Genomic DNA, 14,199 nt, shown 5'->3' with positions numbered 1-14,199 from the left:
TCTGCCTGCAAATCGCTGTGACAGCGAGGGTGGTTTTGGCCCTGTGTGTGCCTGCTGGATGTTGTCTTGCCACAGGCCCTGGCTGAAAGACCCCCATTAAAGGGCTGTGGTGAGCTCTGGTGCCAGGAATGCAAACTGTCCTCTCCACTTCCTCTGCTTGCTGTTCCAGTGACCCCTCAGGCGTGTGGGCACAGACCCGCAGTGCCAGTCTGTGGCTCCACACATGCCAGTGCCCAGCAGCATTCCTGCCATGCCTGGCAGCTGCCCATGCTGGCTGGGTGGGAGCCTCAGCTGGAGCAAAGGCACAGGAGTGGAGATGGAAGGTGCCGAGAGGAGTTCTGCTTGTTCCTAGCACAGTGCGTGCCAGGGCAGTGCTCACCTTTTTGCAGGATTTCCTTGTGCTGTTGCCCTTCCAGTTTCTATGTATGTCAAGATTTCATGAAGGAGGAAAAGGAGGATGAGGTTTCTGTTGGATTTCCAGCTGGATGGGTTTGGGAAGCATAGAATATTTTACCATGGGCCCCATGTCTTGGCTGCTTTGTCTCATTTTCTCTCCACATCTCTCTGCTGGATTGCTGTCTGCTGTCCTGTTGGTCCCTGTTGCAGTTGCAGGACCTATCAAGCTGCCACTCATCGTTGCTAGTGCAGCAAAGCAGCTCACAGCTCATTTCACCAAGCTCCCCCAGCTTCATTACTAGAATGTGTATGTTTATGCCACAGCTAGAAGCTCTGATGTTTATTCCCATCTTCCCTCCACTGCAATTTTGCAGAGATGTGGGTAAAGCTGTAATTTCTCCCATTGTGCATCACCATGGCGCCTTTCTAGATGTGGGACTTCATGCTGTGCCTGGCAGGTGTGCTGTGCCTGGCAGGGGATGTGGCCTTTGGTGGGATTGGATGCTGAGGCATGTTGGTGGTTGGGGTGCAGCCCCTCTATGATGACATCACAGCCTTGTGATATCACTTGACCCAAAGGCAGCATGCTTTGGAGAAGCAGGGTGGTGCAGGCACAGGGCAGGGCTGCATTTTGAGGTGTCAGTTCTAGCCAGTGATCACATCCTTGTTACTGGGAAGGAGTCTTTGGAAGTGTCTAGTCCAGTGCCCCACTTGGAAAAGCTCTGTCCTCAGCAGAAGACCAGATCAGCTGTGGCTTTGTCAGCAGAGCACTGACAAACTCCATGGATGAGAATCCCCTTCTCTCTCTGTGGGTACCTTTCCCAGTGCTGTGTTACCCTCAAGGAGAATAAATTATCCTCCATGTCCAGCTAGAATCTTCCACCAGGACACTCCTGTCACCAGCTGATGTCCATCCAAAAGGGCTGGCCCTGCAGGACAGGCACCATTGTGGTCATTGACCCCATGGGTTACCAGTGAGTGACACGGTGACCAGGAGTGTGGACAAACCTCCCCTCCCTCCCTGTTCAAGGGAGCTGTGGAGCTCTGGGTTCTCTCCTAGCCTGCAGAAAGTTCAGGATCCCAGCAGAGCTCTGGTCACGTCTGCTCATCCCCATCCTACAGCAGAGCTGCAGGCTTCTCCAGCATTCCAGGGAAGCTGTCCCCATGGTGCCCCTTCCCAAAGAGGCTGCCACACATCTGATGTCACTGTCCCACCCAACTCCCACAACTGGCATGGGACAAGGGAGGATATGAGAACTTGTGTCTGCCCAGTAGGATCCTCAGCAAACGCTGCTGGAAGAAATGCCTCCTCTGAAGCTGTGTTTTGGGTTTCTCCTTCATCAGGAACCTTAAATCATTGCCTTGGAAAGGAGCATTGCTTTCAAAGACCTGTCTTCCAGGAATGGCTCCCTGAGCCCTTCTGGATGAATGCCAGTGTGTTTGTACTGTGTTTAAGGAAATAACTCAAGGTGACTTTTTTCCTTCCCAACTTAGTCCTTCAGCCACTAGCTACAGACAAGCTCTCAACCTCAGTCTGAGAGGCAGAGCTGAGCATCCCAGAGCTTTCCCCCATCTCAATCCTTCTCTGGAAATAAGCACCAGGCAGGCAGGAGCCAGGCAAGGGTGGCAGGTCTGTGGATCCATCACTGCACTGAGCCTTTCTCTGTGCAAGGCTGGTGGGTGGTGCAGTGGTGGGTGTCAGAGCTCCAGTGTCTCTGATAAGCAGAATTCCAAGTGTAAGGACAGGATAGTCAATTGTCCTGTGAGCCAACAGGAAATGGGAAGACAAAACCTCTTTACCTTATCACTCGAAGAAATTAGAGAACTTGAGTAAGGTGCTTGAATTCTTACTGAAACTCTGGTATCTGTGTTTGTCTATCCACACTTGTGCCTAATCATCTGGCTGTCCATCCATTCATCATCCAACCATCCATCCACATCCAGAGCCATTCAAGTAGCCAGCCATCCACCCAACACCACTCACACTCACTGTCCTTCCATGCCTCCTTTTCCCCATTCCATCTGTGCCCATCCTGCCTGCTGTTCATCTGTCTGTGGTTACACACATTCATCCATCCACTGTCTTTTTCCACTTCTGCCTATCTGTCTATGTATCTGGTCCTGTTCCAGCTATCCCTCCTCACACAGATGCTTCATCTTAGTTGTTCTCCACTCTTTCTGCCTGTCAGTACATTCTCCCAGCTTTTTTAGGACCCTTGAAACATATTTTTCTGGTCAGCATAGTTTCCCAAAGGTTTTCCATCCTTGGCTTGTGTCAGAAATTGTACTAGGGCATCCCACCAGCAACTTACTCACAACAAACCAGTTTTTCCTTGTCCTTAGCACCCCCTTTCCCTTTTGGTGTTTCCTTTAGGGATAACATCCCCAAAGGTGCACTATTCCTGTCAGAAGCAGGTGTCCTGACAGACCATCTGCAGGATGGCTGAGACCTGCCAGACATTCCTCCAGAGCCAGCCTTGCAGATGGGATCAGGATGTGGCCTTAGGCACGAGGAATGCTGGATCATATCCATGTGGTCCCACCTACCAGTGGGACCCAGGAGCTGATGTCTGGAGAGGGAGGAAAAAAAGGAGAAGCCTTGGAGGTGCTTATCCCATCTGTCTCCACTATCAGCTGCTTGCAATCTCCCAAGGCTCACTGGGCAGCTCGGTGTTTTAGGTCATCTTTTGCTGTGAATTCATTTACGCACTGTTCCCCCCTCCTATGTTGACATCAACAGCATCTGATGGATATAGATTTCTGTAATTTAATCACAATTCGTGCAAAAGAAAAAGACCACTTTCTACTGCTTGTCTTGCTCCCCCTTATTTTATTAGGAGAAAGAGCAAGCAGTCCTTCTCTATTTGTCCTCTTCATGTCACTTGTCATTGCTAAGGTGTCTGTCACATCTTTGCTTGGTTGTTCCCTTTTATGGATGAAGGGTTAGTCTACTAAACCAACTTCACATGGAATCTGTTTCAAGCCTTAGCTGTTCTTGTTTCCTTCCTTTGCCCTGCTTTCAGGGATGCTGTGCTCATAATAGCATGGGGACAGGTTTCTTCATGGCTTTTGAGTAACAATGCTTTCCATTTTGGGTTTGGGTTCTTAGTCACCGCTGAGCTGATGTTCTCAGGGAGGGGAGCGTGATGACTCCAGGGTGGGTTCCCGTGGAGGCTGTGGCACATTTGAAACCATGAGTGTGTAGGGAAGGAAGGCTGCATGCATTCCACTGTGCATTAATCAGCACAGGGTTACTGCCTGGTGGTCTGTACCACGGTGTCCTCCTGCAGCACTTTGGAGCCCAGCTGGGCTTTGGCTGCCCTGACAGCCCCAGCAGCGCTCTGTCTTCTCTCTGCCCTGACCCCTTCTACCTGTGAGTTACGAGGGTGCTGGGCAGATCTGATCCAGCTCAGATCTCCATCAGACTTCAGCAGTGACATCTTCTGCTGCTACATTTGACAGCTTGTTTTCACCTTTGGCCTTGTGACTTTAGCTGCTATAAATCCTCACAAGGACTTTCCCCATGTGTCAGGGCTGCTTAGTTTCCTTGGAAGGCACCTTGTCAAATGTGATTTTGAAGCCCAGGAGAATTCTGAGAAGTGAACCACCCTTGTCTGTGCACAAAGGCTTGATGAAGCCTTGAAGGAACCTCATCCCCATTCATCCTCCCATCCTGCTTCACCCTGTGTCACGCACACGCACTCACGTGGTTTTATCCCTGCCACACAGAGCTCAGCACAGCCAAGTGTAGCAACACAGGAAATATTCAGTTGCTAAGGATCATTAATGAATGTCAGCTCCAGCTCTCCTGTCCAGAAACCCTGAGAAAATTCAATTAGGCAGCTGGTGCCCAATGAGCTGTGTTGCCCCACTCTGTTACATCAAACAGCTCAGCAAGCATCATGTTATTGTGGAAAGAGAAGAAAACCCAGACAGGAGACAAACAGCGCTGCATGCACCAAGCAGCTGTGCCTTTCCACAGCATAGCACAGTTAGTTTGCAATCATCCTGCCTGGTTTACTGGATAGGGAATTGCAAGGAGAATTACCTGCTTCCCATCTGCATTAGTAAATACATGGATTTTGCTGGTGACAAGTCCTAAGGCTGTGTGATCTCTCTGCTGGGAGTTTCTGACACATGTGTTTGGTTTGTGTCCTGCAACAAGTCACCTGGACACACGACTGGCAATGCCTTGTGTGTCTGGCCATGCTGGGGGGTGTTTGGGTGTTTGGCTGGTGAGCCATACATGCAGCCCTGACATGTGTTCACCATAACAAAGGTGAGAGGAAGCCATTCTGTGGGTGGAGGTGGTCGCTGATCCTCTGGTATTTGTCAGCTGGTCTAAAATAAATCATGGCTGGGGTCAGGAGCAGTACTTGGGCTTCCCTGTCCACCAGCAAAGTGTCAGTCCACACCCCAGTCCTTCTCTTTACCTCCCAGACAAGAAGGTAAGATCTTATCCGCAAGGCAACTGTTCTGAGGGGCTCTGAGCTCACCTGTTTTTCCCCTTTTCCTTCCCACAGAGAGCCACACCCAGTACGAGCGGGTAGGTGCAGACGTGACCATGAAATGTGGCTCCATGGACTGGGACGCAGCCGTGACCTGGACAGCCAACGGCACCGACATCGACGAGTCCCACCTGAACGGCTCCTACCTGGTCCTCAAGAACGTGGACCTGTCCCAGAGCGGCCAGTACTCCTGCTACGAGGGCTCCTCCTGGCACCTCAAATACCAGACCAACCTGAGGGTGGGAAGTGAGTACCCCAGCATGCCACATTGAGGGGGACAGTCTCTGCTCCCATACAGAGTCTCCACAGCCCCCGCTCCTACCATCTCAGCCCCTCTACCTTCCATACATAGGGTTGTCTGCTGCACACTGCTGTATGAGGTCCTCATGGCATGCTAATCCCATTTGGAATCAGCCACTCTGCCCCAAGCTTTGGATCAAAGCTAGCAGGTTAAATGATGCCTCAGGAATAATTTGAGAAGGGATGTAGCTTCTTCCTCTAGCCCTGTTACACATCAGCCATCTCTGTAGGTAGAAAGAGCTATTGGACAGGATTGCAGTCAGCCAGGGGAAGCCCTGGCCAGGATTACAGCAGTGTAGTTGTTTCACAGGAGCAGCACAAAGGTGTTGCAGGATCCTGGGTGCACAGGTGTGCTGGAGGACAGCTGCTCGTTCCCCGGCATTTTGCATATCTCCAGCACGGGATGCGCTGATTCCCGGGCCTCAGCAGGGGAGATAAGAGTTGTGCTGTATTTCACATGATGCTGAAAGCTGATAGCAGCTGTGTGTTTTGAGGGCTGCTGTGTTTGTACAGCTGATAGCAACTGTGTGTTTTGCAGCACGGCGTGTGCAACTGGCAGCCGTGGGTGTCTGGGAGCACCAGCCGGCTTGGCTGGCTGTGGGATGGTAACTGTGATTCCCAGCTGGGAACCCCGCCATCCAGGGATGTGTCGTGTAGGTGGCTGTATGTTCCCAGGTTTGGAAGACACAGCAGAGTCTTCCTCTACTCCTTATCTCACCTTCTGCACTGGTATCAGAGCCAGGGTGATGTTTCCATCCTAGGCCATGCTCCAGGGACAGAGGGTCACAGGAGGGTCTGTGTAAGCCCTGAAGATAAAGCATGAGGTTCACTGCACCTAGAGATTTGAATTTTAGAGGTGCTCTGCAGTGTACAATTCATTTAAGGATGTGTGGGATGGATCCTGGTGTCTGGGCCAAGGAGAAGGGATGCTGGAAGGAGCTGGTAAGGCAATGTGAGGAGCAGATGAGGGGAAGCAGTCAGCACAGGGCAGGGTTTACACGAGTGAGCAGGAGTGGGGGCTGGGAGCATGGCAGACAAAAAGGCCACTGCCACTACCCAACAAATGAGTCAGGGCCTTTTTATCTGCACTGTGCTCAGGAGGTGTTCACAGCTGGGTCAGAGCCAGAAAAGGCAGGAGCTGGGCCCAGTGCAGGCAGCAGCACAAGGAGGTTGTGCAGTTCCTCTGCTTGGGCATGTGCTCACCAGATCCCATCTGGGGAGAGGTCCCAGGCTGTGCCAGTGCACAGAGGGCTGCAGCCCAGGCCTGCAGGAAACAAGGGGAGTGGGGAGACTTCCACAGCCTCCAACCACCTCCTCTGCAGCTGTGGCATCGCTGTGATTTTGCAATGGCTCCTCCATCTGCTAAGCACCTCGCTAATGGTAATCCCTGTCAATCCGCTCAGGGACCCGTGGGAATTGCTCAGCGTTAGAGCCCAAATCCTGTCTTCCCTATTACTGTGTGTTCCCATTTGCTGGAGAATCACAGCCCCCTGAGCACTGGGACAGCTGAGAAGCCCAGTTGGACACTGCTGGGGCCACCAGCCTCCAGAGAGAGGGTGACAAATAAATAAACAAGTGTCTGGCATTGTTAACACAATTAACTGTGCAAGGAACTAATCAGGTGAGACGCTTTTAGTGGTAATTAATTTAACTGTCTGGATTTTAATTTAACGCTCTCTGTGAGGTTTCTCTTCCCAGCGCTGCACCCCCAGCCCCTGCCTCCCCACCCCACCCTAAGTGTCCTGGCTCTGCTGGAAATGATTGATTCCCTGGAGGTGTGAGGATTCATGCAAAGGAGTGGATTTGGGAGCATCCTGGCAGGGGATGGAGATGGGTTTGGGGATGGAGGTGGAGATGGGTGACTTGTGGGAGGTTTGCAGCATGGCCCTGTGGTAGCATTGCTGCTGCAGCTGAGTGCATTGGGAGCCCAGACCTGGGATTTGAGGGATCTTGGACTCATTTCATTTCAATTGCATGGGAAATTAAATGAAAACAGGCCTGTGCCTGCATTTTTCTCATTTGCTGGGGCAACAAGAAAGCTGATTGCCGCGAGAATGAGAGGCTGGGGCTGCACGTGGAGAAGTGCTGGGGATCTCATTAAATAAATGGTGGTACGTGGAATGTGCTCCCCAGGCAAGGCAGGGGTGCTCCTGAGCATACAACACCACAGGAAGGATGTGTAGAGGGAGCAGAGGAGGGTTGAGGACCAGGAAAGGGTGTCAATTAGCAAAGCAAGCTCTGTCGTGGGGGTCAGCGAGCACAGGGATAAAGGGAGACCTGCCAGGAGTCAAGCTGAGCGAGACCTTGCAGAGGAAATGAAAAGGGGGGTTAGCCATATAAATACAGAGCAAACGAGGAGAAAAGAGCAGACTTGGTCCTGCAGACAGGTTTCAGGGGAGATTAAACATAAGCTCGGCAGAGCCCAATACCAAATGAACCCCACCAGGTCTGAGCAGTGATGCTGAGAGCCAGGGCAGCGCAGGCTAAGGGCGAGGAGGGAGCATAAAACCTGGAGGTTACCCTCTGTTCTGGAGGCACCTTCAGTGCACTGAGGGCTTGGGGAGCACCTCATCCCCACGTGAGGACACCTGTTCATTAGCAAGGCTCATTAGCAGCTGAGAGGCCAGTGGTGGTACCCAGTGCAATGTGTCTCCTCGTCAGAGAGCCTGACCCCACAGCACAGTGGGGCCACACCGTGCACTTGGAAAAGGGAGCAATTAAAGATGTGGAGAGAAATGGAAAATGGGAAAAAAATACAAGGGGGGCCTGCCAGGGATATATCACAGCAGATTAACCTGATAGCTCTCTTTGATAAGGGAACTGGTTTTCTAAGCCCAGAAATGTGGTCAGTGTAATCTGTCTTGACTTCAGTGAAGTATTTGCTATGGTGCCACATGGGAAATTATGAGTTAAACCAGAGAAAATGTGGATTAGTATGAGAATTGGAACACAGCTTAGGAAATAGCTACAGGGGATCAGATTGTGCTGAAAGGGGGAGCTCCTGGAAGGGATGGGGAAACTTTGGCACCATGGTTGGACTGTGTTTGGGCCACTCTCTGCGGTGTTATCTGTAATGGCTCTGGCCCACAAGGACCAGGGGCTTTGGTTGGAAATGCCAGTGGCTAAGGAGGGACAAGAAGATATCTGAGGTGGGGATTTCATGCTGAAAGGACCAACATGCTACATTAATGGTGCAGGCACAAATGTGGGGAGGTGTTTTATCAATATGCTTCAGCAGGGGGGAGGGAAGGCACAGATAGCTCATCTGATCCCTTAGATGGGTTTGACACCCGAGTGCACATCGTGGGGGATGTGGCTGGGAGCCCAGCAGCACCCTGCAGAGGCTGGGGGTAGGTGGGCTGTCTCACTCACTGCAGAAATGGGAGCACTGGTGCACATGTGGTGGGACAGTGTGCATTCAGGGATGGCGAGGAGGGATCCCCAGGCTTGTCTGTTGCTGAAGGTCCCAGGTCAGCCCTCTACAAGGCATGCATCCTCCTCAGCACAAATTGGCCTGAGGGAAGCTGGCATTTCTGCAGAGGAAACTTCTTCCAGGGCACTTTGAGCAGTGACTTGTTGGTCTGCCCCTTTCTTCAGGCAGCTGAGCATGAGGTGAAGAACAGGAGAACAACCAGGTGCTTATCTTCAGTGATCACCTGCCCTGCAGTCTGACAGCAGCAGATGCCCACCAGAAGCAGGAGATGGGTCCATGTCTTTTTACACGCCAGGCATCCCTGTCCTGAGCGCAGGGCTGAGCACCAGGAGCAGGGCAGGAGGGAGCACAAGGCTCTGGGTAGCAGCAGTGCGGTGCCGGGCTCCTGGCTGCCCCCACAAGCCACAGCTCTGGATTTGGAAACGCGCAGCCGGAGGGCCCGGGGGTGGATATAACAAAGACGTTGGGAAATAATGCACTCTTGAGGTTTGGCACACGGCACTGTGCGTTACAGAATGTTATAAAAATACTGCTAATGGGCCAGAGAGGAGTGGAAACGCGCATCGGAAAGGCTGCCAGAAGCCAGAGAGTGCACATGAGAGCGGGGAGGCCTTGTGTGCTGAGAAGGGAGGGAGGCAGCGAGGGCAGGCACCCTCCTTCTGCTCCCATCCCTCCATCCCCTTCTAACCTGCTTATCTCCATCCCGACCCAGCACCTCCTCCCCTCTGCCCTTCTGTCCCGCTTTGGGGATGTCCCAGCCCTCATGGACATGCATCTGACCCTCATCATTCGGCCTGCTGCCCAAAAAGGCTGCTGCCTGACAGGATGGAGTGCAAGCATGGGAGAGGAAATACAGCAGAATCCCCTCCAGCAGCAGGGGCATGGATCGGGATGCAGGCAGTGGAGTTGTCTTCCATGTTGCAGTGGTGGCCTGGGTCTTGTGGCCTGGTGCCAGCCCCAGCGCTGTCCCATGGGCATTGCTGCCTCCCAGGCCATGGATGTGGGAAAGGGACTGGCAGAGTACAGGCAGTCCCAGGCTGGCCTGCTTCCTCCATGTCTGTCACTGCAGTGGCTGGCGAGAGAAAGAGGAAAAAACATGCGGTTTGACGGAAAATGACATGGAAAAAACAACCAAATTAACAGAAAAACAAACAAAGCAAAACCAGGGAGAGGGAGGGGGAAAGGGGCAAAGCAACAGGAACCACATGTGAGCGGGGAGGCCAGGAGAGCCTGAGTGTTCTCTGGACTGATTAGCAAGCAATCAAACATCGGCCACTAATAAATAATCAGAGCCTCCCTTTTCTCTGCCTTAGAAGTCTTTTTCCTCCCAGCTGGGCTCCAGCTGCAACCAGAGGGTTGTACTGCAAGTTTGCATCAATTATTTGTTGTTATTTTTGAAACGTTTTTTTCTGTTTTACCTATCCAAAGAAGCAAAACAAGAAGGTAGTGACCTCTCCACGTAAGACATGCATCTCTGGCTCCTCCAGGGCACACGGGAGCATCCATGGTGGGCACTGGCTAAACAGTGGAGGAAGGCAGTCCCCGGGACTGGTGTGTCCCTGCCTGTTTCCATGGCTTGATGGGTGGAAGAAAACTGCAGGAGGGCACTGATGACATGCCACTTGGGAGAACAGAAGTTTGGTGGCACCAGGCTGGTGCTCCTGCCTGGACACTGCTGGAGAAGCATAGGTTCTGGGTCAGTGTGTGCAGATAGTTCCTTGCTCGTGTCCAGCGATCTGTGATGCAGAGCTTTTTTTTTTTTTTTTTTTTTAATTATTTTCAAGAAAGCCCTTTTGATGGATTTTTTCCCCTCTGAACTCTTCCAATCCTTTCCTGTGGTGATGTAAACTTAGGCTATTTCAGGAGCAGCATGTTAAACATGACTGCAACCATTCCCTGGCACCAGGGCCAGCTGGCAGGGAACAGCACCCACCCCTTCGATTCATCCCTCTCTCCCTCCCAGCTGCTCCTGCTCCTTAGGGATAGTCCCACACGAGGGCAACCCCAAGGCTGTGCCCAGGCAGTGCTTGAGGGCAGGACTACATCAACATGGACCAAACCGACAGCAAGGGTGGAGCTAATAAATTTAAATGACAGTTGATATTCCAGAATCAGAAGATGCACCCAGAGCTGTTGGGTGCTTTACTATGGAAGGTTTTTTCTCCTCACTGGGGGCTGGGTAGGTGCATTGGTCCTGGGGTGATTCACAGCCAAGCATGACCCCCCCAGTTCCTGAGAGCCACAGAAAGGGAGCAGCAACAAGCTTGCAGGTATGCTTTGTTCTTTGAAATTCAGCTTTATTTCACAAGGCATGCAGGCTCTCCTGTCGCTGCCTTCCCACATTGTGCTGTTCGTGCATGGCTGGGAAAATTCAGTGGATGAACAGTGCTGCTGCCTGCGACTAGATTTCGGGTCTTGGCCCGGCTGAGAGCTGAAAAGGCTTGCTGGGTAACAGTATGCAAATTACTATCCCGGCTCTTTAAGGAGAAAGCCAAGAAAAACCCACCCAAAAACTCCACCACGCTCCCAGATGCAATTAGTCCTAATCGAATTAGGAGCCGGACTAGAAAAACAAACACGTTAGCAGGCAGCAGGCGACCTTTCCTCCCCGTGCAGTGGGCTGCAGGCTGCATGCCACAGCGGGAAGGGCTGAAGGGAGCCGTGCCCCGTGGCCCACGCGTGCACACACTCAGTGTTCGCTCGCACCCGCGCCCCGCTGCTCCTCTCCTCCTTCCCCTCGCCGGGCCGGGCAGCCAGCCCAGCTGCAGCATAGCAGAGTGATGCTTCCTTGGCTCGCTCTGTAAAACATGATAATCTGGGGCAGCCGGTGTCAGGAACAATAAAAATATCCCCTCTCCCATGCTTGTGGCTCCCCCCTTCCCGCGGGGGAGTTGGGGACAGCAAGGAGCGCACGGTGGTGGGGCCAGCAGAGCCCCACAGGGCATTTATGAGCAGCCAACAACAGCACCAGCAGCTCTGCCCTGGCCTTGCCAGTGCTGTTTGAGGGAAGACCATGCCCAGGAGGTGGCCAATGCATGCAGTGTCCCATTCCCATATCCTACCACTGGTAGCTGAAGGGATGTGGCAGCACACTTGACCCCAGTGAGCAATGAGCCCGTGCCGTGTTGGGGGCTGTGGAGAGCTCGTGGCGGAGTTGTGGCAGGGGCATCATGTGGCACAAGGGCACTGAGAAGGGGAGAAGTTGGTCACTCCCTTGCCATCTTCCTTCAGTTGCAGAGTTCCAGCGACGAGCCAGAGCCAGGGATGGAGTGTCTGTCAGGCTGCTTAATATGCAAGAACCCTCTTAGTGAATGTGAGATCCTGAGCTTTGGAACTCCACGTGAAATGAGCCCCTGTGCATCCTCTCCTGCAGCTGGGCTGGGAATAAGATCATGGGATAGGACTGAGAGTGAGCCTGGCTCCAGCTGCTGGGCTGGAGGAGAAAAGGAAAAAGGATTTGGGGGCTTGGCAGCTTCCTGGGAAACCCTCCTCATCCTTACCAAATGCTGCATGCAGCACCATCATCCATGTCCTGCGTGGATGGCAGCACAGCCTCCTTCTGCTCTCCTGAGATTTGTTTATGCTGCCCAACATGACAAAAACAGCTCTGTAATTAAAGAATCCCAAGTCCAGTCTAAACAGCTTCCCACAACCCTTTCTCTGCAGTGCCAGGAATTAGGAATGCCCAGGGCTGGGAAGACAAACCCTCCTCCTTGGCTGGGGGATGCTCGCCATGGGTGGGGACCGTGACTGGGGGGACACACACTGGTTCTCTGTTTGCACTGGCCTCTGCTCCAGGAAGGATTCTATCTGAGCTGCTCCTAAGTGGCCCTTGTCAAAATATTTGGTGTGAGCTTCCTGCCACCCACCAGCAATGTGTCCCCATCTCCCAGAGTCCTGGGAGGGGAGGAACAGGCTGGGATACACACCTCCTATCACTGCAGCTATGGGACAAGGAGCAGAGGAGTCAGTGCTCCACGTGTGAAAGCAGCTCCACGCTGCTTTCCTTTCTACACCAGAGCTCCAAAGGGCTATGGTGTTTAAATAAGAGGGTGCTGAAAGAAGAAGCCCCACCAATGTCACCAGCACAGGGTGTGACTCTTGCCTGTCACTGCCCACATGTGCCCGTGTTTGCAGGTACCCAAGCCAGGCAGTGTCACCAGGAATGGGAAGATCCTCAGTGAAGATCCTCAGTGTCCACATCCCTCCTGTCTGAAGGAGAGGAGATGGCAGGCAGCAGCAAATTCTCATCTTTTACCAGTATGCAAAGCTCTTCCATCTCTCTCTGAAACTTCTGGCAGCGGCTGGGAGCAGCAGTGGGGCCCAGCATGCAGCGAGGTGCCAGCCAAGGGCTCAGCAGGGTCAGAGCAAGGCCCAGGGTACATCAGCATGAGAGACATCGTCATTAGCTGTGGTTTCCCGAGCCGCTGCGTCTGCTGTAAATAATTTAGCAGACTAAATGTGTGCTAACAGCAGGTCAGGACAGGGAGCAGAGGAGAAGGAGCAGAGCTTTGGGCCTGGACTGCAGGGAAGGGCACCAGGATAAAGTGAGATTATTTTCCTCCTGTTAGCAGGACAGGATGGTGTCTCCCCTGCCGGAAAAGGAGTCAGAGGGTTCCCATGCCCGATGGATCCCGTTCCTCCCCAGTCCCTTCCTGAGCTGTCAGCATCAGTACCAGAGGCAACTGCAGGACAATTTCCAGTTGCTCTTGCTGCAAGCACTTTAATGCTGTTTAAACAATTATGCAGTTGATAAATTTTGACAAGAAGAGATAGAAATAGCCTGGGAGAGCCATGCAGTAGAAATGCTCTAAACAGATGTCCCTTTTCTCCCCCTCCTGTGCTCCCTGGGGGTCTTTATCATTTGCTGCCAACTGAACAAGGCAGCGTTTGCCTGAGTTAGGGTGGTGGGGAGGGGGAGCAACGTGCCTTATTAAAATGGTTTATGATACCACCCTGGGGTGACCGCTGCTTGTTTTCTCTTCAGGATGGTCTTCTCTGCCCTGGCAGGAGCCAAACAGAGCCTGCTGAGCACGGGTAATGTCAGGCTGTGTGCCCCTCTCTCCACCAGCTCACAGGTACCAGCCTGGGCAGCCTGGCTGCTGATGATGCTGGGGAGGGACAGGGGTGTTTGCCTAAAGCAAGTGAGCAGTGGCAGGCTGATGTGCCAAGCAGCGTGGGGAAACCTGGTCTCGCTCTGGGGACCAGCAGCGTGTGCACAGAACCTTGTGTCAGCAGGGACCAGCAGTGGCTCTCCAGTGCTGCAGGTTGCCCCAAGTGGCAGATGTGGAGGACAGAGGGATCACAAAAGCAGGACTGGACCAGAGTCAGGTTCACAGGGAAGCTCAGTGTCCTGTGTGGCTGAGTTTGGATGTGTAGGATGAGAACATGGATCCTCTGGAGGTTCACCTCTGGAGTCTAGGAGATCACTCAAAGGGTCCATGGCAGGGAACCAAGAGGAGGTTTGGAGCTGTAGCTCAGACCTTGGTGCTGCATTTTTGCTCATGTTGGGCCGCCTTGTCTTGAGCATTCCCAGCCCTGGATGTCTTACCTCTCCACAGC

The 14,199-nt window shown here is 52.9% G+C and overlaps 1 protein-coding gene across 2 annotated transcripts in view; it reads left to right on the top strand.

The window, feature by feature from the left end:
• CNTFR (ciliary neurotrophic factor receptor) overlaps positions 1-14,199 on the top strand; it is a 199,912-nt gene that overhangs the window by 140,621 nt on the left and 45,092 nt on the right. For both annotated transcript variants that reach the window (XM_058043965.1, XM_058043966.1), the window contains exon 5: positions 4,920-5,150. In XM_058043965.1, the coding sequence (XP_057899948.1) occupies positions 4,920-5,150 (231 nt within the window). The remainder of the gene's footprint in view (positions 1-4,919; positions 5,151-14,199) is intronic.

Source organism: Melospiza georgiana, chromosome Z (genome assembly GCF_028018845.1).
Source record: "Melospiza georgiana isolate bMelGeo1 chromosome Z, bMelGeo1.pri, whole genome shotgun sequence".
NCBI classification, from domain to species: domain Eukaryota; kingdom Metazoa; phylum Chordata; class Aves; order Passeriformes; family Passerellidae; genus Melospiza; species Melospiza georgiana.
The sequence above is the reverse complement of the archived record's forward strand: the minus strand, read 5'-3'. Positions and strand labels throughout refer to the sequence as shown.